The following is a 26,811-nucleotide window of genomic DNA, read 5'->3' as shown; positions in this document are numbered from 1 at the left end:
GGGGGGCAGGGTTATAAACAATATTACTAGAGTAATTACAGTATGTAGCTTACAGAATGGATATAAGTTGGTACATTTGATTCAGTCTATTACACATAGAACACATTGCACTCATTCTGCTCTAAAAAGCTGTGAATGTTCTAAGTGCAAAATCACATGGACTTTATCAAATCAAATTTTAAAATGGTTTTGTATATGTTGCTTACATGTTTTCTTTTCTGATGAATGCTAGTGACTAAAAATTTGAATATGTATTTTGTTATCTTTTTCACGCAGCATAAATTCACAAGCGTGATTCATTTTGCGGGTCTGAAGGCTGTGGGGGAATCCTGTGAGCTTCCCTTGTTATACTACAAAACAAACGTTGGGGGCACAATGAATCTCCTCGAGGTGAGTACTAGTGACAATCTATACGCTCACTCAGACAGTCTACCGCTAATGGAAATTTCTTGAATCAAAGGTCCCATTTTATCATTTGTTTCTGAAAATGGACAAGGCATATCTCCCCAATAAAAAAATATTCTTGTTATATTTCAGTGCACAGGAAATTGTGAATGTAAAGATTTAAGCTGTAATTTTGTTTTAGCGTTTTACAAATTCACACAAATCAAATACCATTGAAATATTTTGAAAGTTTGTTGTACCCAAGATTTCAGTGTAGTTGTAGACCAATAGAAACTCGTAGCACAACCAATGCTGTTCATTCTAAATAACTACTTGAAAACATCATATTTTGGTTAAATGATATGAATGTTAATATTAAACTTTTGGACTTTCTGTGATATTTTCCATTAGCGATGAAATTTGTTAATTCCTTGACCTTTGTTAATTCCTTGACCTTTGCAATTGTTTAATTTATGATGTCTTTGGCATTGACATGATTTTAATCGTAACCTTGTAATATTTTCAGGTAATGAAAGAGAATAATCTGAAGAATCTGATATTCTCAAGTTCAGCAACAGTATACGGCACACCTCAGTATCTTCCCCTTGACGAACAGCACCCTATAGGGGGATGTACCAGTCCATACGGCAAAACCAAGTACTTTATCGAAGAGATTCTCTGTGATCTTGCAAAATCAGATACTGTAAGTCAATAGGGTCAAGTATAAACAGAAATTTGACCCTGTGTAAAAATAATCAGTTCTAAGAGGAATAAGGTCATCAGTCGGATCTTGTAAGCCAATAGAGGCCTCGTCAGTCAATAGAGATCCTGTCAGTCAATAGAGGCCTTGTTAGTCCATTGGGACCTTGTCAGTTAATAGAGGCCATGTCAGTGAATAGAGATCCTGTCAGTCAATAGAGACCTCGTCAATCAATAGAGACCTCGTCAATCAATAGAGATCCTGTCAGTCAATAGAGGCCTCGTCAGTCAATAGAGATCCTGTCAGTCAAAAGAGATCCTGTCAGTCAATAGAGGCCTTGTAAGTCAATAGAGATCCTGTCAGTCAATAGAGATCATGTCAGTCAATAGAGATCCTGTCAGTCAATAGAGATCCTGTCAGTTAATAGAGGCCTTGTAAGTCAATAGAGATCCTGTCAGTCAATAGAAATCCTTGCAGTCAATAGAGGCCATGTCAGTCAATGGAGATCCTGTCAGTCAATGGAGACCGTGTCAGTCAATAGAGATCCTGTCAGTCAATGGATATCCTGTCAGTCAATAGAGATCCTGTCAGTCAATAGAAATCCTTGCAGTCAATAGAGGCCATGTCAGTCAATGGAGATCCTGTCAGTCAATGGAGATCCTGGCAGTCAATGTAGATCCTGGCAGTCAATAGAGATCCTGTCAGTTAATAGAGGCCTTGTAAGTCAATAGAGATCCTGTCAGTCAATAGAAATCCTTGCAGCCAATAGAGGCCATGTCAGTCAATGGAGATCCTGTCAGTCAATGGAGATCCTGTCAGTCAATGGAGACCGTGTCAGTCAATAGAGATCCTGTCAGTCAATGGAGTTCCTGTCAGTCAATAGAAATCCTGGCAGTCAATAGAGGCCATGTCAGTCAATGGAGATCCTGTCAGTCAATCGAGATCCTGTCAGTCAATAGAGATCCTGTCAGTTAATAGAGGGCTTGTAAGTCAATAGAGATCCTGTCAGTCAATAGAGATCCTGTCAGTTAATAGAGACCTTGTAAGTCAATAGAGATCCTGTCAGTCAATAGAAATCCTGGCAGTCAATATAGGAAATGTCGGTCAATGGAGATCCTGTCAGTCAATGGAGATCCTGGCAGTCAATGTAGATCCTGGCAGTCAATAGAGATCCTGTCAGTCAATAGAGATCCTGACAGTCAATAGAGGCTTCGTCAGTCAATAGATGCCTCGTCAGTCAATAGAGCTCCTGTCAGTCATAGTTTTGTCATAGACTTTAATATTAAATAGAGGCCTCGTCAGTCAATAGAGATCCTGTCGGTCAATAGAGATCTGTCAGTCAATAGAGATCCTGTCAGTCTATAGAGATCCTGTCAGTCAATAGAGGCCATGTCAGTCAATAGAGGTCCTGTCAGTCAATAGAGGCCTCGTCAGTCAATAGAGATCCGGTCAGTCAATGGAGATCCTGTCAGTCAATGGAGACCCTCTCAGTCAACAGAGATCCTGTCAGTCAATAGAGGCCATGTCGGTCAATAGAGATCCTGTCAGTCAATAGAAATCCTGGCAGTTAATAGAGGCCATGTCAGTCAATAGAGATCCTGTCAGTCAATAGAAATCCTGGCAGTCAATAGAGGCCATGTCGGTCAATAGAGATCCTGTCAGTCAATGGAGATCCTGTCTGTCAATAGAGGCCATGTCAGTCAATGGAGTTCCTGTCAGTCAATAGAAATCCTGGCAGTCAATATAGGAAATGTCGGTCAATGGAGATCCTGTCAGTCAATGGAGACCCTGTCAGTCAATAGAGGCCTTGTCAGTCAATAGAGATCCTGTCAGTCAATATAGATCCTGTCAGTTAATAGAGGCCTTGTAAGTCAATAGAGATCCTGTCAGTCAATAGAGATCCTGTCATTCAATGGAGATCCTGTCAGTCAATGGAGATCCTGTCAGTCACTAGAGATCCTGTCAGTCAATGGAGATCCTGTCTGTCAATAGAGGCCATGTCAGTCAATGGAGTTCCTGTCAGTCAATAGAAATCCTGGCAGTCAATATAGGAAATGTCGGTCAATGGAGATCCTGTCAGTCAATGGAGACCCTCTCAGTCAACAGAGATCCTGTCAGTCAATAGAGGCCATGTCGGTCAATAGAGATCCTGTCAGTCAATGGAGATCCTTTCAGTCAATGGAGATCCTGTCAGTCAATAGAAATCCTGGCAGTCAATATAGGAAATGTCGGTCAATGGAGATCCTGTCAGTCAATGGAGACCGTGTCAGTCAATAGAGATCCTGTCAGTCAATGGATATCCTGTCAGTCAATAGAGATCCTGTCAGTCAATAGAGATCCTGTCAGTCAATAGAGGCTTCGTCAGTCAATAGATGCCTCGTCAGTCAATAGAGATCCTGTCAGTCATAGTTTTGTCATAGACTTTAATATTAAATACTGTCAAAATATATTTGTGTATGATTTCAGTAATTTAGCTCAGTGGACCACATCTTCACTGCAGGATTCCCAAAACACTAAGAATAAAAATAAAGTTAATACGATACGAATCATACCATACATTACAATATATCGTTGCAGCCCTAGTTGTGACTGTTTAATCTGTTTGTGGAGTGGAAAACACACAAAAAACGAGGATTTCCACACTGCAAATACGTAGTTAAAATAAACCAGTTTTTCCATAACTATCTTGAAATCAAGAACAAAGATTATTATTTTCGTATCGGAAATAGTTTATTGAATGATTAAATATATATATGTTTATAGTTTGACAAATTAAGCATATAAGTAAATATGGGAAGATTTAAGCTTTGTGATACAACCTAAGATCTTTTCAGTCAATTACTTCTATTTTGTAAGTATACCTATCTTAAAGTATAAAAATACTAGCATTGTCCATCTTTGTGCAGGAATGGAACATTGTATTGTTACGCTACTTCAACCCCGTGGGAGCCCACAAGTCTGGCACCATTGGAGAAGACCCACAAGGGCCCCCAAACAACCTCATGCCATATATAGCACAGACTGCCGTCGGCAAGAGGAAGGAGTTAAGCATATACGGTTCGGACTATGACACACCTGACGGAACAGGTAAGTCAGATGTATGATTGTAAGTAGGTATTTAATGTAACAAATTCCCTGCTCGTACATCAGAGACATTGCTCACTCAGTTCTAAACATTGATTAAGGCCTGAACTGCTGGACAATGTTATTAGTGTTGACAATGTTAAAGAACGATGCCAATTATAAGAAGAGCACAAAACCTGCGTTGATAGTCCTGACATCTAGTCTGCTGTCATTAGACTGGTCATTTTACCTGGTTTTCATCGGTTGTGTGATGATACGATTCCTACACCATTGGTAACATTACTCTGTTACTGGTAACACCAAAGTCATCAAAAGTCATAGGTGGATGTATTTTAAAGAACACTACACCAACTTATCAAATGTAGATTACTGTGATGTATATTTCCAGCCTCACTTACTTTGGTTAGACATTGCGTTTAGCTCCGTTTCTTTGGTTAGACAATGTATTTAGCTTCGGTTTCATCAGATCAATAGCAGGGGTCTATGTATCTGGTGTAAGTTACAATTATCCTCTACTACCCGTTGTGTCTGTAGGAGTGCGAGACTACATCCACGTTGTGGACTTGGCTGTGGGACACGTGGCAGCACAGAAGAAACTGGACGAGAAATGTGGCTGTAAGGTAGGAGGCCAACTGAACATTAAATAAATCACTTCTACCTCCATCCTCCTATCTGTCGCTCTATCCACACTTTGGTTTCTCGAAATACTGGCTTATGTTTGATTTGATAGGGTATTAAGAATTTACAATATACGAAGTCAGAATAAATTTGAGTTTGAGAAAATCCATACATGATTAATATAAGCATACTGTGTTCTAATGTGTTTATGGTGTCTACACAATTACTTGTTGAAATATGACCTAATTCTGATGAAATCTTGTCCATATTTCTATTTTAAAAAGAGAGAGAGTAAAGTTAGAAAATGAGCAAAGTTTGCTCAAAATTAATAAGCATACTGGGGTCTGATTAGTTGAGAGGATTGTGACAAGATGTGATTACGTAGTGCAAGTACTTTGCCAAAATCATACATGAGTTAGTAGTATTTATATCGATTTAGTAATTATTCTATTATTAACGTGATTGACAGTTGTATGTATGAATAGAGTGAATGTTTATGTCATTATTAAGCGTTAACTTCGGTAGTTACCTAAGTCATCCTCCGTATTATTTATAATCTTGGTAATGATCGAGAGCACGTTTGTGTAGCGGAAGTATGCATCGGAAGTGACGTAGTACGCAAGTCGGTCGGCAGAAACGAAAGTAAATATTCTTGGGATGAAGTCGTAGCGAGAATGTAAGTCGAAATTGTGCATGCATGTGAGTAGGAATATATTTATTTATGAGAGAGAATTGTGTATAATACTTATTTAAACTTATTTAAACTAGTTAACATTTTCCAGCAAGAATCCAGCGAGGGGGGAATAAGTTCATGCGATCTCTATAGTAACATTCCAGGAAGACTCCAGCGAGCGTTAGTTTTGAAGTTTTGGGGTTCAGTCTGTTCTAGGCAGCTTAGGTGGGTGTGTGTTGTGCTTGTCTCTAATTGTTTCTTCCGCTATGTAATAACGAGGCCATTTCCTCAATTCCAGATGTGGCTGTCTCGTCTTGTATGTTTGTTTTATGTTTATGGGTTATATGGGGATTGGGTTAATTTATTATTGGGGATTTGTGTAGGGTTTTAATAACTTAAGACATATATGGAAAGGATTTCATTTTGAACAAGATTTGGGAACATTTATAGTTTATTTTGAAGTTCATTGTTAAAGTTTATTCATTAATAATTCATTAGTAGTTTTTCATCCATATATAATGAGTTATTGGGGAAGTTATTAGGCTGGAGTAATAGGAGGAGTATTATAAATATTATAAATAGAAGGAATAGTTTTGCAATATCCTTCTTGTTAGCTTTCATAGTTTTACATCGATAATTTTCATTGTATATATCATCTACTAATGTTTACAGCATGATTGTGAGAAAGGATAGAGAGTTAGTGATAGTGAGAGGGATAAGGAAGGCTTAGTGATTGGGAATGAGAGATTGTTATTGTTAATATTTAAATCCTTTATTGTTGACAATTAAATTATTGAACTTGAATTCACTATTTGGTTTTTGAAGAATAGGATCATTATCCATGGGATAATGAGTCACCTTAGAGAGTAAAACAATATTTAACTCTACAACTGGTCTAAGGTCATAGCTATTTTTTTTGGTGTAAGGGCAGACAACTCAAAAGGAGTTTAGTCTTGTTTACCAGTATCCAACTAGTCAATTGGAACTGAGTAATTCAATTGAAGTCAGTTTGTATTGACAACCTTTATTGATGTTGGAACCAGTACCTGGAAATGAAAGCATCTTATGAAGAAGAGATTGATGACAAAATTACTATAGTTGACATTACTTGGGACTTTGAGGATGACATGTCTTTAGTCCTTTATGGACTTGGTATTAATCAGATTAATACCAAACTCTTATTTAGCAGTCAGCCACGCTACCATATTTGTGATTGGGTCAAACCACTTGGCTGTTACATAGAGTTTTTGGTGGCAGCGGTGGACTCATTGTATTGTCTTTACATATTGATCAGTATTTAAAGAGCATTATTTTCCCATTTGACAGCCATGGACAAATCACTTTCAAAAAGAGGTAGAGCTTATCAATGTATGGCCTGTGACTACACAGAGGAGAGGAGGAGAGTGGTGTCACACTTTTATAAACACCATGTGCCTTTAGAGAGATGTCCTTACTACTGCACCCTATGCTTGTTTTGTGCTTGGCGACAACATGACCTCGACAGACATGTCACCAGCTACCCTGACCATAAGGCAAAGCTTCTGACGCGTGAGTCAGCTGGTCGATCATTAGATGATGTCAACTTTCTTAAGCAGTCAGAGCAGCCCCTCATCCTGATGGATGATCTTCACCTGAAAAGGCTCACCAAAGAGGAATCTGAAGCATCCTGGTCAAGGAGAGCCATTGGGAAGGAGCCTGCAGACCCGCTGAAAGAAATTTCTGAATTACTACAGACTGAGGAATCAGTGGCCCTCCCGACACTGGATGAATTCGACCTAAGTATGTTTGATGATATTAGGGAAGCTGTATGCGAGGCCCCCCAGGAGGTACCGATGGCCCCGGAGAACTTACACATTTCTCCAACACCAACACCTACACTAGTCACAGTGACAGAAAAATTATTATCATTATTGGAAACCAAAAATCATATAGATGACGGCAATACGAAGATTCTAGTGTCCATTTCGCATTACCTGAATGAGCTAAAAAAGGGACAGAAATCCATAGAGGAAAAGTTGGACCAGCTCCTACAGCCAAAGAGGAAGAGGTCAAAGAAAGGATAACTGTGTGGACTTTATTGAATGACTTCGAATTTGTAGATACTAAATATTTCTTCTAACTAAATAACTATTGCTTTTTTAGGGTGTATACAGTAATATTGCACTGGATTATAGCAGATTAGGTTCTTAGGGGTGGGGAAGGATATTAACGTGGTACTATTTGTAAAATTGGCATGCAGAGATATAGTAAGTCATCCAAAAATATTATGGAAAATTATTCCTGTCAACTTATTAATACTTTGCAATTGAAGCATTTCAATTCAACTTTATGATTTAAATCATAACTTTATATACATAGACTACTATAGTCTATATTGCTTTTACAGGGTTTGGTGTATGGATATCATATTTACTGATTTAGGTAGAACATTAGTATTATTCATATAGATAATAAAGTATCTACACAAAAATCATCAAATGGACCTGAAATTTGGCCAATATTTACTCAAGGAATTTCTTTGGTTTTAATTGCTGAAGATGAATTCATTAATTGCAAAGGGAGACAAATCTTGCACAATTTAAGATTTTTTGAAGGTACTATATTATATGACATGTACATACATTTGATAAGCTATTGCAGTCAAGTACCCTGTTTTCTTACTTCAAGACAGCCCAAAAATAATTAAACTGTTCTTTAAAACCATATAGTAAAATGTAGTGACTTTAAAATAATACAATATAAATGTAGTTTCTTCTCTGTACATTTCACTATTTTCATATGGTTTAGTATAAATGTTTTTAATAATATCTGTTTGTCTCAAATGTTTCATGTCCCCACTTTATACAGAGTTGATAGGCCCGTTGTTCACTGTGATGTTGTTATCTCACTATAATAGCCAGATCATGATAAAGTAAATTCACTCCACGATCTTCATTTTCAGTTATACAACTTGGGAACTGGAAAAGGGTTGTCTGTTTTAGACATGCTGAAAGCCTTTGAGAAAGCCTCGGGAAAATCAGTAAGTATATATATTTACTTAATTCTGGTAAAATAGTACTCGAGATGTTACTTGACATACTTATCTGTAGGATTTGTTCAAAGCAGGTTCATAGTCCTCAATGGGCTCTTAAAAGGGCTAGAAAATTTACACTTCTGGAAAGTGTAGAATTCGGTAGATGCTGGAAAAGATGTGATGGTTAACACAGTTGGCCCTCCTTAAAAAAGATGTGATGGTTAACACAGTTGGCCCTCCTTAAAAAGTGTGATACATGCAAGGGCCTTGTCCTTAGGAATGGTATTAAATGTGTGCCAGGTTGATTCCTGACTTTGACATTGTATACAGCGAAGGCAGGTTCTAAAATAGAACTCTTCTGTTTAACAAGATACCAGGCCTAATACCTATCATTGGGTTTATTCCTGGTTCATGTTGGAACATTCGTTTGCTCTCCAGGTGCCTTACAAACTGTGCCCACGAAGAGAAGGTGACGTAGCTTCCTGTTATGCAGATGCAGCCTTAGCAGAGAAGGAGCTCGGTTGGAAGGCAACGCGGGGTCTCGATGAAATGTGTAAGTAGCTACAAGTTATATAGATTTATAACTAACCTTGTCACTTGTCGCCCGATACTGGTTCAAAGGACAATACAATCTGATGTCAGTCACATGGTTCATGTGAGCTGATGTCAGTCATATGGTTCATGTGAGCTGATGTCAGTCATATGGTTCATGTGGGCTGATGTCAGTCACATGGTTCATGTGGGCTGATGTCAGTCATATGGTTCATGTGAGCTGATGTCAGTTACATGGTTCATGTGAACCGATGCTGGTCCAAGTCGCTGTGAGCTGATTCTGGTTTAACGGTGCTTTGAGGATATATTACATTAATATTGCCATTTTTCCTGTATTTTGAAATCAAAGATTGTCACTTCCTGTTGCTTCTCATTTGCTGAGACTTACATATGTCTATATTAAACTTTTGTTCTACAATGTATATAATTTCTGGAAAAGGGTACATACAAGATTGTCTATATGATGAGTAAGAACCTAAATTATCCAAAACCCATAAAAATGGCCATCATGGCTTCTGACTGGCTGAGACATATATATGTCTATTTTGTTCATACTTTGTGGTACAAGGTACACACTAGATTGTCTATTCGACATAAAAAAGATGGGCACCATCGCTTCTGATAAGCTTTTGGTTATAACTTCTGTTCTTTTAACATTGATCTGATTTTGTTCATAATTGATATTTGTCAAATTACATATGCTAACATTACTCTTTATTACCAATACTCTGAATGATTGCTTCAAGTTCTCTTTGAAGATTTTTGGGGCCCTTGCTGACATGTCAGTGTTCTAGTTACCTGTAGGTTGATTTACCTGTGGTGTGATTGTGGTGTGATTTAGCTGTGGTGTTGATATCCTGTTGGTGTCTTATTTTTACAGGTGAAGATCTATGGCGATGGCAGTCACAGAACCCAAATGGATACAAGTCGTCCTAGTGTTAACAGTACTAGTCATTCCGGATTGTCATTGTGATGTATGGGCCTGTCACCTGCTGTATCATGTGACGTATCATGTGATAATCAAGCCAAAAAATCAAATCTTGGGGCTTCAGATCTTCAGCATTTCATTTTTGTTATTTCTGTTTTTCTTTTTGAGGTATTTTTCTTTTTAGACTGCTTTAGCCTGAGACTAGCTCTATAGGGGTGGACTTATCACTTGTAAAATGTCTTATATGTAAAAATTGGGGATCGCCGATTGGTCAATTAGTGCTTGTTACAATTTTCAAACATCAAACCTGCCTTAACGACCTTTGAAGGGACGCAGCAAACTACATCCCAGAACTAATAATAATAATAATAATAAACTTTATTTATTGAGGATACAAAACCTGTTTAGCAAAGCTAATCTTCCACAGGGTCTTCTGTTAGTAAAATTGGTTAGTTAAAAGACAAAGTAGTATCACAGCAAATAAATGTACATAAAATAATTGTTGGTCTACTAAAACAGCAATTCATATCACAGTTATTTCATAATTTAAACGGTCGTTCAATACAATTACAATAAAATTATCACAGAAGCACGAAATATATTCCGTGCTTAACCCATTATGGTTTTCATTAAAAGACAAATTGTCTAATTTACATATATGCTAATGTAGCAAAAGCTAAAAATTGACAGAATACACGCTAATATAGCGAAAATAAAACAAATCAAAGCTGTATCTAAAAAGTATAATAGTAAAAATAAAAGACAATTAAACCGCATTCTTAATGTTACCAATCATATTTTGTTACTACGAGGTTGACAATGAATAGAGATGGTTGACAAGGAATAGAGATGGTTGCCGAGGCTGTTTGACTGTACAGACACTTTTCGTGCTTCATGAAAAATTGTATATTTATAACTGTTTTTTGTTTTCTATTTTATTTTTGTTTTGAAATCATTTTAGGACCTTGACTAATTGTTGCTTTCTTTGGATACACATTTATATAGTTCAGGATTTGACCGAGTACAAATATTTACACGAGTGTGATGGGCACAGTAAAATTTGCTGATGTATTTGTCACACGAGTGAAATACGTGTTTAGCTGAGCTTCACAAATGTGAAAATATTTGTATTCTGCAAAATTGTGAAATAGATATATGTTTTCAATGGACTTTGTTTAACTTATTGTGTATCTTTATGTGACTATACCTAAGCATTGATTTATTTTATTTCACAAGTGCCAATTTTGTTCTGTTGAATGAAATTATTATACTTTTGATTGCAACTGTTTTTAGAAGTATTGTTAGGAAATTTGATATGTTTTTTAGAAGTAAGAAACATTTGTAGCCAGTCATAGTAACATTCCTGCTTCAACTCAATCTTAGCAGTCATTGACTGTCTATATATCACAGACAGATCAATGTTCCCTCGAAACATTTCACATAACCTTGATCTTAGCAGTCATTGACTGTCTATATATCGCAGACAGATCAGTGTCCCCTCGAAACATTTCACATTACCTTGATCTTAGCAGTCATTGTCTATATATCACAGACAGATCAATGTCCCCTCAAAACATTTCACATAACCTTGATCTTAGCAGTCATTGACTGTCTATATATCGCAGACAGATCAATGTCCCCTCAAAACATTTCACATAACCTTGATCTTAGAAGTCATTGACTGTCTATATATCACAGACAGATAAATGTCCCCTTGAAACATTTCACATAACCTTGATCTTAGCAGTCATTGACTGTCTATATATCACAGACAGATCAATGTCCCCTCGAAACATTTCACATAACCTTGATCTTAGAAGTCATTGACTGTCTATATATCTCAGACAGATCAATGTTCCCTCGAAACATTTCACATAACCGTGATCTTAGCAGTCATTGACTGTCTATATATCGCAGACAGATCAATGTCACCTCAAAACATTTCACATAACCTTGATCTTAGAGGTCATTGACTGTCTATATATCACAGACAGATAAATGTCCCCTCGAAACATTTCACATAACCTTGATCTTAGAAGTCATTGACTGTCTATATATCGCAGACAGATCAATGTTCCCTCGAAACATTTCACATAACCTTGATCTTACCAGTCTATGACTGTCTATATATCACAGACAGATCAATGTTCCCTTGAGACATTTCACAGAAGGGCTTTCACAGTACGAAGAGCATGTACATCATATATCAGCAAATATAATTATACTATTGACATTTTAACAACATGAGTTAGTGCCAGAGATACACATGTATTAGAGGACCAGAAATAAAACCTCAGGGCTAATTACTTAAGATGGTGCTGAAATGATGTTGACCATGGTCTTTTGTAAACAGTTTGTGGTAGTGAGATTGTATGCTGATAATGCTTTTGTATGCTATACACCAGAGAGTGGACTTAAATGACTACAGGCTTGGGAGGTATGTCTATTGTTCTCCTGAAAGAATTATAAAGGAAGCAGGTTCTTCCTTCTTAATTAGATACTGTCGGCCTACCACCCTGTCCTCTCTTTTAAAGGAAAACTGCTCAAAGTATACCCACTTTACTTGTCTAATGTTTTTTGGTTACAACTTCCTAAAACCTGTAGATATTTTGAAGTGTTGTATACATATCCCTAATAGAGACAGTGTGTCACACCCTATTTCAGAGGACCCTCACCACAAGGTCAAAGTCACTATCAGAGTTAATATTTTGTTAAATTATTTTTTGAAAATTCACCTCATGCTGAGGCCCTACTGGTTGGAAACATTTGAGTGAGCATGATGCGGAAATGTCTTTATCTCAAGGTAAATGTTGAAATCTAGGTAAATATTAAAGTCTTGTTATCTGCTGAAGCTAGTCTGTATGTATAACTGTATGTATAAGTACAATTGTTTAAAGCATAATCTTATATTAGAATATACATGAGGCAGTTTGATTTATTAACGGAAAAAAATTAATGTTATTTATTTTGAAAAGAATGTCACACATTCATTGTTTATTATATATTTCAATTTTTGTAATAAAATTACACTAATTGTGAATGTTGTTACTAACCTAAAACATTCATCACTTCACAATATTTTGATCTCTTTACTAACTTCCTTATGGCTTGTCCAAAGGTTTTCTTCCACCTTTGCTTACTAACGACTACAGTATACAGCTTTTAATAACAGAAAATGTCCTTCATGGTAACAAATAATCTGTATAAATGCAGATCAACAGATCCCACACTATGATGTGTCTCTATACATTTATCTCTGATGGAGGCTGGAATAAAACCAGTCTAACACTTTCTCATTTTTATTCTTATCCTCGAAAAGATCGGGTTTATATTACAATCCAGATTTTGCTATAGTATTTCGTGTAGGATCATCAAACATGGATTACCTCTGGAAAAAAGTTTTGGTTTCTTGAAAAGATAAGCATGTTATTATATGCATACCACAGTTTTTTTCAGCTAGTCGTTTAATATGCAAGAATGAAATATTGTTTGACTGTCAGCAATTGATTTGTTGTGATGAAGACCTTACTTATGATAATCTAAGCTGTAATAGATTTGTACAGTATTATTTATTTATAATGTTAATCAGTATCGAACTGTTTTATTGAAGCTGGGTAAGTAGCATGCAGTATTATTGAATTATAATATACATAGGTAATCAATATCATATTGACACCTGATAAGTACATCCATAATTGTCCTCAAGATTTTGTGATGTTTTCATTTTATGGGTGATGTTGTACATCTTATTTCTGATTTTACATCAATCTGTATGTAAAGTACACCTGTACTAAATAATGTATATTTCTGTAATCAATTGGGTGAATAAAATATTATTTAAATTTCCACAAATCGTGTGTATGTGTTGGAAACATGTCCCACTGCTGTACATTGCAGACATCCCTGTCCCACTGCTGTACACTGCAGACATCGTTGTCCCACTGCTGTACATTGCAGACATCGCTGTCCCACTGCTGTACACTGCAGACATCCCTGTCCCACTGCTGTACATTGCAGACATCCCTGTCCAACTGCTGTACATTGCAGACATCCCTGTACCACTGCTGTGCATTGCAGCCATCCCTGTCCCACTGCTGTGCATTGCAGACATCCCTGTCCCACTGCTGTACATTGCAGACATCCCTGTCCCACTGTAGTGTGATAGTTCGTATATACAATAACCTCCCTTAATTTCGTTTCAAATATAACTAGCACGGCTTGGCAAGAGCACCTCCTCGTTGACCAGGTACCTCAGCGGGCTAGAGCATTAGTATAACAGTATCAAGTCAAGGGTTCGAATCCTGGTCCAGCCCCGCTCGAATTTTACATTATTAATGGCTATTTTTTGTGTATTTCATCTTTGTTTATTTTTCTTTAAAAAGTCCCGAACAGTATGGTTGATATGATTTATCAAAGCTGTAGTCATGCCAGTGTAGACAGTTTCCTATGTGTCGTTGTAGTTTTTGGCAGTGGAACAGTGATCCTTAATTGCTATGCTAGTAATAGTAGATAGATTTTGTGACCTAGTATTATCAGTAGTAGCCTTTCTCAAGTCTGAGGTTAACATCAGTACATGTAAGGGAATATGGCTCTCAATAAGAAACTCTTTTGGAAGGGGAGATAATTCTAACATTTGGGTAGCAAAGTCTATCCATATAAAAGGCCTCATGCTAAACTGGGTTTTTTTCCCGTTTTCTTGTGAAATATACATAAAACTTTGAAAGAAATAAGTATGTATTTGATGTATACAAATTAAATTATTTAATGAGTTACTCTTACTTAAAATGGTTTAACATTCGGCTATGTTTCAATTTAAATATGTGTAAAGTTTATGCAGAAATCTGGATAATCTTCATATACTTGTGCATATTTTAATTCAGTTTTAATCATTCTGAAAGACTGATCCAGATTTTTTACTTAGGTGTGACTTGAGACAATAAAAGTGATGCTCCTGGTTACTCACAGCTAACTCTTGGGGAAATAGGGCAACTTGAATGATTAATCTTCAAAGGAAACCAATTCTGCATGGTGTGGTATTCTTGGGGATCAAAGCTCTAAGAATAGAGTGGTCTGTCCTCCGTGTGACTCCCTTCCCAAACTAGTTGATTTTAATGGAGGGCCCATCCGTAACGGTTGGAGGCCGAAAAAGCATGGCCATTGTTAAAAAAGTTTGGCTACTGATTTGTTAGGTCCAACTAACTAAACAGATTTTAACCAGATTGATGCGGTATTCTTGGGGATCAAATGTCTAAAAAAAATGTGGTCCGTCCCCCCGGGGACTCCCTTCCCAAACTACTTAGCAGGTTTACTTTGCGGTCAAAGGTTTTAAAATAAAGTTGTCTGTCCTCCTTGGGACTCTCTTCCGAACTACTGGACAGATTTTAACTTAATGTTTAACAAACTCTAGGTGAGAAATTGAAGGCCCGGGGTTGGGCCTTTTGTTTGATCATTAATTAATAGGTGTTTGTTCTATAGCTTCAGCTCAGCCGTGAATTTTACAATGTGTTCATAGCTACCATGACGTGTGCTGGTGAGTAACGCTGCTAGGACGTTTTCGTTAGCGTTGCTACGTTAGACTCGAATTCATCTACAAATAATGTTATCAAATATTTTGATGTTAAAAAATAGATTAAAAAAGTGAGTCGCTCGCGGCCTCGGCCCTCTGAAGTGCCTACCCACAATTTATACTCCAGTTTCGACCCCGAGCTTGACAAAATATCAACGACAGGCATTGTGACAAAGGAGGGGTGCCAATTTTGGCCTTCTGGTGGCTATCACCGATACGTGTTTTTGTGTATATACATCCGTGTACCTTGGGGTTATGCCATCATGATAATTTTGTCTGTTTAAAGATGTACAAAAATAACATTACGTTAAAGAGGTATAATTCTTTATTAAGTTTGTAAATATTCAAAATCTTATCAAAATCAAAACAGAGAAATGTTATTTACATAACTACAGTAAGTCACGATATTACTAAAAGATAAAACAGGTTGTAAGGACCTGTCAGTTAAACTAAAAGCTTTATCTTTTCGATATAAATAATACCTAGACGTCCAGGAAACATTCCCATACACTTCCGTGCTGATGGATGTAATCACAATTTCACGTGAAATCCGAAATAATTGGATATTTGACCTTGAAATCATTGGACATTTGACCTTGAAATCATTGGACATTTGACCTTGAAATCATTGGGCATTTGACCTTGTGTGGATGAACATGGAAGTACTATGTGATGTCAGAGACACATATTACAATAATTACAGTAATATATACGTCTCTGGTGATGCTGTCTCGTGATGGGGCACCTGTGTTTTAACATGGATTGAAGTATATAATAAAGAAGTGTAGAATGATTTGACAATTGACATTTAGGAATGAAATCAACTTTGTGTGAAGGCATCTGAGAATAGTACGTGACACACCATCTAGGGGTTGTGCGCGTCAGTGCTGTGATTGAACTGAGATATATCGGACGGAACAGATACAGACACTTATATAGAGACACAGTGTCCAATGGTCAGAGGATGTATCGAGGCGTATAACCAGCAAGACGGAACGGATAAAGACACTTATATAGAGTCACAGCGTCTAATAGTCAGAGGATGTAACGAGGGTTATAACCAGCAAGATGGAACAGAAACAGACACGTATATAGAGACACAGCGTCTAATAGTCAGAGGATGGATCGAGGGTTATAACCAGCAAAACGGAACAGATACAGACACTCATATAGAGACACAGTGTCTATAGTCAGAGGATGTATCGCGGGTTATAACCAGCAAGACGGAACAAATACAGACACTTATATAGATACACAGTGTCTAATAGTCAAAGGATGTATCGAGGGTTATAAACAGCAAGACGGAACAGATAAGACACGTATATAGAGACACAGGGTCCAATAGTCAGAGGATGTATAGAGGGTTAAAACCAGCAAGACGGTACAGATACAGACACTTATATAGAGTCACAGCGTCTAATAGTCAGAGGATGGATCGAGGGCTATAACCAGCAAGACGGAACGGATAAAGACACTTATATAGGGACACAGCGTCTAATAGTCAGAGGATGTAACGAGGGTTAAAACCAGCAAGACGGTACAGATACAGACACTTATATCGAGACACAGTGTCTAATAGCCAGAGGCTGTATCGAGGGGTATAACCAGAAAGATGGAACAGATACAGACACGTATATAGAGACACAGTGTCTAATCGTCAGAGGATGTATCGAGGATTATAACCAGCAAGACGGAACAGATACAGACCCTTATATAGAGAAACAGTGTCTAATAGTCAGAGGACGTATCGAGGGTTAAAACCAACAAGACGGAACAGATACAGACCCTTATATAGAGACACAGCGTCTAATAGCCAGAGGATGTATCGAGGAGAATAACCAGCAAGACGGAACGGATAAAGACACTTATATAGGGACACAGCGTCTAATAGTCAGAGGATGGATCGAGGGCTATAACCAGCAAGACGGAACAGCTACAGACACTTATATAGAGCCACAGTGTCTAATAGTCAGGGGATTATCGAGGGTTATAATATATACGTCTCTGGTGATGCTGTCTCGTGATGGGGCACCTGTGTTTTAACATGGATTGAAGTATATAATAAAGAAGTGTAGAATGATTTGACAATTGACATTTAGGAATGAAATCAACTTTGTGTGAAGGCATCTGAGAATAGTACGTGACACACCATCTAGGGGTTGTGCGCGTCAGTGCTGGGATTGAACTGAGATATATCGGACGGAACAGATACAGACGCTTATATAGAGACACAGTGTCTAATAGTCAGAGGATTATCGAGGGTTATAACCAGCAAGATGGAACAGATACAGACACGTATATAGAGACACAGTGTCTAATAGTCAGAGGATGTATCGAGGGTTATAACCAGCAAGACGGAACAGATACAGACACTTATATAGAGACACAGTGTCTAATAGTCAGAGGATGTATCGAGGGTTATAACCAGCAAGACGGAACAGATACAGACACTTATATAGAGACACAGTGTCTAATAGTCAGAGGATGTATCGAGGGGTATAACCAGCAAGACGGAACAGATACAGACACTTATATAGAGACACAGTGTCGAATAGTCAGAGGATGTATCGAGGGTTATAACAAGCAAGACGGAACAGATAAAGACACCTATATAGAGACACAGTGTCGAATGGTCAGAGGATGTATCGAGGGTTATAACCAGCAAGACGGAACAGATAAAGACACTTATATAGAGACACAGTGTCTAATAGTCAGAGGATGTATCGAGGGTTATAACCAGCAAGACGGAACAGATACAGACACTTATATAGAGACACAGTGTCTAATAGTCAGAGGATGTATCGAGGGTTATAACCAGCAAGACGGAACAGATACAGACACTTATATAGAGACACAGTGTCTAATAGTCAGAGGATGTATCGAGGGTTATAACCAGCAAGACGGAACAGATACAGACACTTATATAGAGACACAGTGTCTAATAGTCAGAGGATGTATCGAGGGTTATAACCAGCAAGACGGAACAGATACAGACACTTATATAGAGACACAGTGTCTAATAGTCAGAGGATGTATCGAGGGTTATAACCAGCAAGACGGAACAGATACAGACACTTATATAGAGACACAGTGTCTAATAGTCAGAGGATGTATCGAGGGTTATAACCAGCAAGACGGAACAGATACAGACACTTATATAGAGACACAGTGTCTAATAGTCAGAGGATGTATCGAGGGTTATAACCAGCAAGACGGAACAGATACAGACACTTATATAGAGACACAGTGTCTAATAGTCAGAGGATGTATCGAGGGTTATAACCAGCAAGACGGAACAGATACAGACACTTATATAGAGACACAGTGTCTAATAGTCAGAGGATGTATCGAGGGTTATAACCAGCAAGACGGAACAGATACGGACACGTATATAGAGACACAGTGTCGAATGGTCAGAGGATGCATCGAGGGTTATAAAGGGGGGTTAGAGCTTTATTTCCAATATAATAATATCAATTTTTAATTAGAAGTCGGTAAAAAGTGAAAATGAAAATATTTGAAATAAAAATAGAAGTATCGTCTTCTTGCTAATTTCGAAAGAATAAGAATTTAATTATGAGCGATAGCAAAGATTTTGCTACTGCTACAACGAGTCGGAGTTAATTTAGAAAACAGGATTTGGACTAGCTTATTCCAACACACCGATAATATACTTATGAGGTGTATTTTGTTAAGGTTTTCTAGCTAATTTTTAACCTCATGCTAAAAGGAAAATAATAAGGCATATATGTAGATTTCGTTAGAATTGCCAGTTTGTTCCGGATGTACCATCGCAAAAGAATATTTCAAAAGTTTGGTCAAGGTGTTACACCGCAAAATAGTAATACCACACGTTTTGTCAATATACAACGTATCTCGATTTATTAATACCCAGGTTTGACCCACATTAAAACACCGCAAAATAGAACTACAACAAATTGGTCCACTTGAAAACACCGCAAAATAGAACTACAACAACTTGGTCCACGCGAAACAACACAAAATAGAACTACAACAAGTTGGTCCACTTGAAAACACCGCAAAATAGAACTACAACAAATTGGTCCGCGTGAAACAACACAAAATAGAACTTCAACAATATTGCACACTTGAAAATATCGCAAAGTAGAACTACAACAAATTGGTCCACGTGAAACATCGCAAAATAGAACTACAACAAGTTGGTCCACTTGAAAACACCGCAAAATAGAACTACAACAATTTGGTCCACGTGAAACACCGCAAAATAGAACTACAACAAGTTGGTCCACGTGAAACACCGCATAAAAGAACTACAACAACTTGGTCTACTTGAAAATACCGCAAAATAGTCACTATACACCGTATCTCTATTTATTAATATCCAGGTTTGGTCCACGTTAAAACACCGCAAAATAGAACTACAACAAAGTGGTCCACATGAAAAAATGTAAATAGAACTACAAAGAGGTTGGTCCACTTGAAAACACCGCAAAATAGACCTGCAACAAGGTTGGTCCACTTGAAAACACCGCAAAATAGAACAGCAACAAATTGGTCCACTTGAAAATACCACAAAATAGAACTACAACAAGTTGGTCCACTTGAAAATACCACAAAATAGAACTGCAACAAATTGGTCCACTTGAAAACACCGCAAAATAGAACTACAACAAATTGGTCCACGTGAAACAATACAAAATAGAACTACAACAAATTGGTCCACTTGAAAACACCGCAAAATAGACCTGCAACAAGGTTGGCCCACCTGAAAATACCACAAAATAGAACTGCAACAAGTTGGTCCACTTGAAAACACCACATAATAGAACTGCAACAAGATTGGTCCACTTGAAACCACCGCAAAATAGAACTACAATACGTTTGTTCCAGGTTAAACACCGCAAAAAAGAAATACAACGAGATTGATACACGTAAAACAACGCGATTTATATATACATGTACCCATGTTTGGTCAACGTGTATAACAGTAACACCGCGAAATAGAAATATTGGTCCACGCGTAACACCGTGAAAAAGAAAACCAACAAGTTTGGTCCACGTGTAAAAACGCAACATAGAAAACAAATAAGTTTTGGTCAAGGTGAGAAACGCAGCGAAATAGAAAAATCAATAAGCTTAGTCCTAGTGTAACATCGCGAAATAGAAAACCAACACGTTTGGTTCAAGTGTAACACCGCAAAATAGAAAACCAACAAGTTTGTTCCAAGTGTAACACCTTGAAATAGAAAACCAACAAGTTCAGTCCACGTGTAACACCGTGACATAGAAAACCAACAAGTTTGGTCAAAGTGTAACACTGCCAAATAGAAAACCAACAAGTTTGGTCCAAGTGAAACACCGCGAATTAGAAAACCAACAAGTTCAGTCCACGTGTAACAACGCAAAAAAGAAAACCAACAAGTTTGTTCCAAGTGTAACACCGTGAAATAAAAACCAACAAGTTTGGTCAAAGTATAACACTGCCAAATAGAAAACCAACAAGTTTGGTCCAACTGTAACACCGCGAAATAGAAAACCAACAAGTTCAGTCCACGTGTAACACTGCCAAATAGAAAACCAACAAGTTTGGTCCAAGTATAACACCGCCAAATAGAAAACCAACACGTTTGGTCCAAGTGTAACACTGCCAAATAGAAAACCAACAAGTTCAGTCCAAGTGTAACACCGTGACATAGAAAACCAACAAGTTTGGTCAAAGTGTAACACTGCCAAATAGGAAACCAACAAGTTTGGTCCAAGTATAACACCGCCAAATAGAAAACCAACAAGTTTGGTCCAAGAATAACACCGCCAAATAGAAAACCAACAAGTTTGGTCCAAGTGTAACACTGCCAAATAGAAAACCAACAAGTTTGGTCCAAGTGTAACACCGCGAATTAGAAAACCAACAAGTTCAGTCCACGTGTAACACCGCAAAAAAGAAAACCAACAAGTTTGGTTCAAGTGTAACACTGCCAAATAGAAATCCAACAAGTTTGGTCCAAGTGTAACACAGCGAATTAGAAAACCAACAAGTTCAGTCCACGTGTAACACCACAAAATAGAAAACCAACAAGATTGGTCCAAGTGTAACACCGCGAATTAGAAAACCAACAGGTTTGGTCCAAGTGTAACACTGCCAAATAGAAAACCAACAAGTTTGGTCCACGTGTAACACCGCAAAATAGAAAACCAACAAGACTGGTCTAAGTATAACACCGCGAATTAGAAAACCAACAAGTTTGGTCAAAGTGTAACACCGCGAATTAGAAAACCAACAAGTTCAGTCCACGTGTAACACCGTGACATAGAAAACCAACAAGATTGGTCCAAGTGAAACACCGTGAAAAAGAAAACCAACAAATTTGGTCCAGGTGTAAAAACGCAACATAGAACACAAATAAATTTTGGTTCAGGTGAGAAACAGCGCTAAATAGAATATCAATAATTGTGGCCCAAGTGTAACACCGCGAAATAGACAACCAACAAGATTGGTCCAAGTGAAACACCGTGAAAAAGAAAACCAACAAATTTGGTCCAGGTGTAAAAATGCAACATAGAACACAAATAAGTTTTGGTCAAGGTGAGAAACAGCGCGAAATAGAAAATCAATAATTTTGTTCCAAGTGTAACACCGCAAAATAGAAAACCAACATGTTTGGTCCACGTGTAACACCGCAAAATAGAAAAACAATAAGTTGAGTCCACGCGTAACACCGCGAATCAGAAAACCAACAAGATTGGTCCAAGTGTAACACCGCAAAATAGAAAACCAACAAGATTGGTCTACGACAGACAGACAGACAGATTCTTTATTTCCTCTGGATAGCGATTTCAAAAAACCACCAAACAATACAAATGATAATTACAGTTTCCGATTCAAAAATTGATCGGAATATTTAGTTTAAATCGTATCAAGTCACATTCACTTGCAATTTAAAGTCTTGAGTTCATGTCGGAGAGCAGCAGCTCAACTCCGTCCGCAACAACCAGCATCAAACTCTCCCACTCGTCATCAGCCAATTGGATGCGTGCACTACTTCCCAATAGAAAATCCGTTTGGTAATTGTCCTCAAGAAATGAAAACTTTACATAATCTCTGATATTTACTACATTTACAACCTTATCAAGGAAAGCATCGCGTTTAAGGTACAACACTGGACACTCAATAAGTAAATGTGAAACAATATCGATGGAAGTTTTCGCACACAATCTACATGTAACCTCTTCAATTTCATTTGTCACTGATAGTAACATAAGATCCACTAATTTCTAGCTATATTGAGGAAACTTTGCACACAAACTAAGGATTGGATTAGGACCTATCGATACATGTATTCCTTTGTACCTTTTTAACTCGACTTTGGAAGAGAGATCATGTTTCCATTTATCATAATACCAACACGACACAACATTTTTAATAAACCTTTTCCATGAATTCTTTGGATATAACACATAGTCTGTGATTTGCTCTATAAAAAACCCATCTCGATTTGAAATTTCGTCATTACTTGATAAACGTTCGGAATAAACCCCATTTTCCGTTTAAGCGTGTTTCCATATATAAAGCTACATAGCCTTACGATGAATACCAGGTAACACACAAGTGACGTATCACCATTTGCAAGTTTATTCCAAAAGTTAAGTTTTTATATTTTCAACTACACTCCATAGATCCATCAGACCCATGTATACACTGTGAGGTAACTGCGGTGGACGATCTTTGCGGGAGACCAACGCACCGCCTGCAAGCGTACCTCAAAGTTACATTTACTTGGTCGATCGTTTTATGAGTATATTGACTCCACAATTCACAACCATACATGGTTCCTGGCGTAATCACAGACGTGTTTATAGTCTTACTCGTCAAGGGGGTCTAACCCATTATAGTGCATACCAACACCTACAAGGGAATTGAGCGTCCGCCTGCCTTTGTACAAGAGTCAATTATGCCTTCATCGTCTTTTAGGTTGTAGGTGAAACTAACCCCCGCGTAGATGGTGCTAGTAACCCATAAGAGTTCTTTCTCACCAAGATGAACAGTGCGATTGAATTTCAATCTCTGGCGATTTAGTGTAAACTGCATGGCGTTACTCTTTTGGGGGGTTATATCTGTGCACAATGTCTAATTCCTTTTGAAGGTGGTCCATGGAAGCGGCCAAAACCATGGTATCGTCCGCTAGAAGAACACCTGGAATATGTACATTTCCCACTTTCAGTCCATGATTGTAATTGTCGAGTTCAGCTCTTAGATCATTAATTACTATCAAAAAGCACCAAGCGGACCCTGACCGACCCCTTGCATCACCGGATACCTTTCGCTCAAAAGTTTATTATAAAGCACTGATGCTTCAACGTTTCGAAAAGAGTCAAACAAAAGGCGCCAGAATTTCCCGTTAAAGCCAAGATTGTACAGCTTGTACATCATACCGGTTATCCATACACTATTAAAGGCCTTCTGGTTGTCCAAAAAAGCAGCGAATACTTTTGAATCCTTTGCCACAAACGCTGCGGTTATACAACCACAACGACTACGGAGGCCCTGCCGAAGCGGACGAGGAAAGTTTTGTTCAGTACATTTCTTCAATAAATTAATCTATAGTACATGTATATGATCTTTTCAAACAGTTTTTGAACAACAGGAGTGAGAGTGATGTCTCTATAGCTATTCGGGTCTAGCTTATCTTTCTTCCCTCCTTTGAAAAGACTAATAACCACACCATATTTAAAATGTCTAGGATACTGTTCGGCAGACATTATTCCATTGTGAATTCTTACTAATATTTCAAGAGCTTCGTCATTCAAAAGTTTAATATGCTCCGCCACGATACCATCATGTCCACCAGCCTTCCCAGAATTCATTTCACGCAATGCAAGCTTCAGTTCATGAAGCGTTACAGGTTCTTCACATATGGAGTCCCAGTTATTAAAACTTTCTGTTTCTAGTTCGCATACGCGATCGGTTATATGGCTTTTGAAGGTTTTATCGAAGTGTTCTTTTCCGAGTGGGCTTGCCAGCCGGCTATAATGATACCTCAATACGTCTCGCACCAGGTCCGGATCGCGAACTGTAGTACCATTAACGCGTAGTTCCGATGAACCGTTACCCGCCCTATTCCCACGCCTAGCCCTCACAGCTTTATAAAATGTACCCGTGTCTATTTCGGCATATCGACCAAGTTTTTGAAGTTGCTCTTGCTCATACTCGGACCTAGCTCTGTCAAGCTCGTTTGTAAACAACCTCTTGACGTATTTATATTTTGTATAGGACTCGATGACGACATTCAGATACCCAAATTGATCTCGTATGCCTCATGGCCTTATGCAACGCCTTCACATTCCCACTGTTCCAATATGGTTTGAGGTACTGTTTATATTCTTTATGCGGAAGTATAGAATCAGCCGCAGTTTTCATACATTTAACAAGGTTTTTGATACAACTATCAGCCTCACTCTCTATACCGTTACCGATGTCATATGAACGTAGGGAGGCTTCAACAGCTGCCTGATATTTTTGAATATGTGCCGCTGTTGCCGCTTTCCAATTGACAGTACGTAATGGGGGTGTTGGCTATACAGTTCTGGAAATTTACACAAACCGAGATGTACATGAACATGATCCGACACATTGAGAAAATGGTCATCGCAATTGCGGCAAAAATCGACTAAATCGATTTTCGAGCTGTTTAGAAATATATGATCAATCATACTAGCGTTTAAAACATCACCAAAAACAAACGTGTATTCTAGACCTTTGGACCACGACTGAGTGTTAGCTGATATCAACTGCCGTTCCGACATAAATTCTTCCAATATTTTACCTCGGTAATTTGTTACATCGTGATTCTTTTCGCCATACGTCTTTGGAATATGAGCATTTAAATCGCCCATTACGATAACGGTCCCTTCCTCAACAAGCCTATCGTAAACGTCAGACAGCGTATCGATAGTGTCGCGATAATCACGCAAACTCTGGTTAGAGGAGGGTACCAGGACATCAATGATTAATAGCACAGTACCACCTGTCTGGATTCTGATGCTCATGACTCTGTCGTTACCTTCACTGTAAAGCGGCGTAACCCGCAGACACGTGTTCCATATGATAGCAACGCCGCCAAAACCGCGGTTCCATCTGTTATTTGGATTGTCAGAAATCCGGCTATCGTGTCTTGCATATGACTTAAAGTGTGTGTCTATGGAATCAAAAATGCTTACTTGATCAAGCATTAACCAGTGTTCAACCACAACAGCCACGTCAACTTCCGCTAACGTTTCACACAGATACGGCGAGCCATACATGGCTCCCGTCATGTTCCATGTCTGTAATATCACCTGGGATGAACTGGACACTAATAACAACAAAACTAATAACACAGATATGTTGCATCTAGTCTTCATCACTATCGTCAAAGTTATTCGAATATCCGAAACCGTCATTTCTGTAGCGCCCTTGCTTTACAGATCTGTCACCATTTTGCTATACGTAATCGCATTCGAAATTATCATTGTCTTTCCCATTCCCTCGCTTGGATTCGTGTTCGCGTTCGCATTTTTCCCTGTTTGGCCCTCGTGAATCTTCCCGATCCCACCAATCACGAACTAGCACACCGTCTGGCCAGAAAGAACCATTGGTGACAAGATGATAATGCTCCTCCACCACATTAACTCTCGCCGCGTATGTTGGATTCTTTCTGTCCCAATATTTTAATAACTGAACCCATGTGATTTAACACCACGATTCACTGCATAAGATATGATAGACTGGATTACTTCCATAGAAAACAAATAAGTTTTGGTCCAGGTGAGAAACGCAGCGAAATAGAAAAATCAATAAGTTTAGTCCTAGTGTAACATCGCGAAATAGAAAACCAACACGTTTGGTTCAAGTGTAACACCGCAAAATAGAAAACCAACAAGTTTGTTCCAAGTGTAACACCTTGAAATAGAAAACCAACAAGTTCAGTCCACGTGTAACACCGCCAAATAGAAAACCAACAAGTTTGGTCCAAGTGTAACACCGCCAAATAGAAAACCAACAAGTTTGGTCAAAGTATAACATCGCCAAATAGAAAACCAACAAGTTTGGTCCAAGTGTAAAACCGCCAAATAGAAAACCAACAAGTTTGGTCCAAGTGTAACACCATGAAATAGAAAACCAACAAGTTTGGTCTAAGTGTCACACCGCGAAATAGAAAACCAACAAGTTTGGTCCAAGTGTAACAATGCAATTTTTTTTTTTAAATAGCTCAAGTAAGGTCTAGCAGGTGTTACTGCTTATGGTTAAGAGGGAGAACTACTGCTATGCCGGCAA

The 26,811-nt window shown here is 38.1% G+C and overlaps 1 protein-coding gene across 1 annotated transcript in view; it reads left to right on the top strand.

Annotated features, from left to right (window-relative positions):
* Positions 1–10,379, top strand: part of LOC110448323 (UDP-glucose 4-epimerase-like) — a 16,944-nt gene extending 6,565 nt beyond the window's left edge. Inside the window, exons 4-10 of the mRNA XM_021494496.1 lie at positions 277–390; positions 911–1,087; positions 3,991–4,171; positions 4,703–4,788; positions 8,401–8,478; positions 8,911–9,025; positions 9,905–10,379. Of these exons, the coding sequence (XP_021350171.1) occupies positions 277–390; positions 911–1,087; positions 3,991–4,171; positions 4,703–4,788; positions 8,401–8,478; positions 8,911–9,025; positions 9,905–9,960 (807 nt within the window). The 3' untranslated portion in view covers positions 9,961–10,379. The remainder of the gene's footprint in view (positions 1–276; positions 391–910; positions 1,088–3,990; positions 4,172–4,702; positions 4,789–8,400; positions 8,479–8,910; positions 9,026–9,904) is intronic.
* Positions 10,380–26,811: the final 16,432 nt, after the last annotated feature.

This window comes from Mizuhopecten yessoensis, unplaced genomic scaffold, assembly GCF_002113885.1.
Source record: "Mizuhopecten yessoensis strain PY_sf001 unplaced genomic scaffold, ASM211388v2 scaffold4001, whole genome shotgun sequence".
Classification (NCBI taxonomy): Eukaryota; Metazoa; Mollusca; class Bivalvia; order Pectinida; family Pectinidae; genus Mizuhopecten; species Mizuhopecten yessoensis.
The sequence above is the reverse complement of the archived record's forward strand: the minus strand, read 5'-3'. Positions and strand labels throughout refer to the sequence as shown.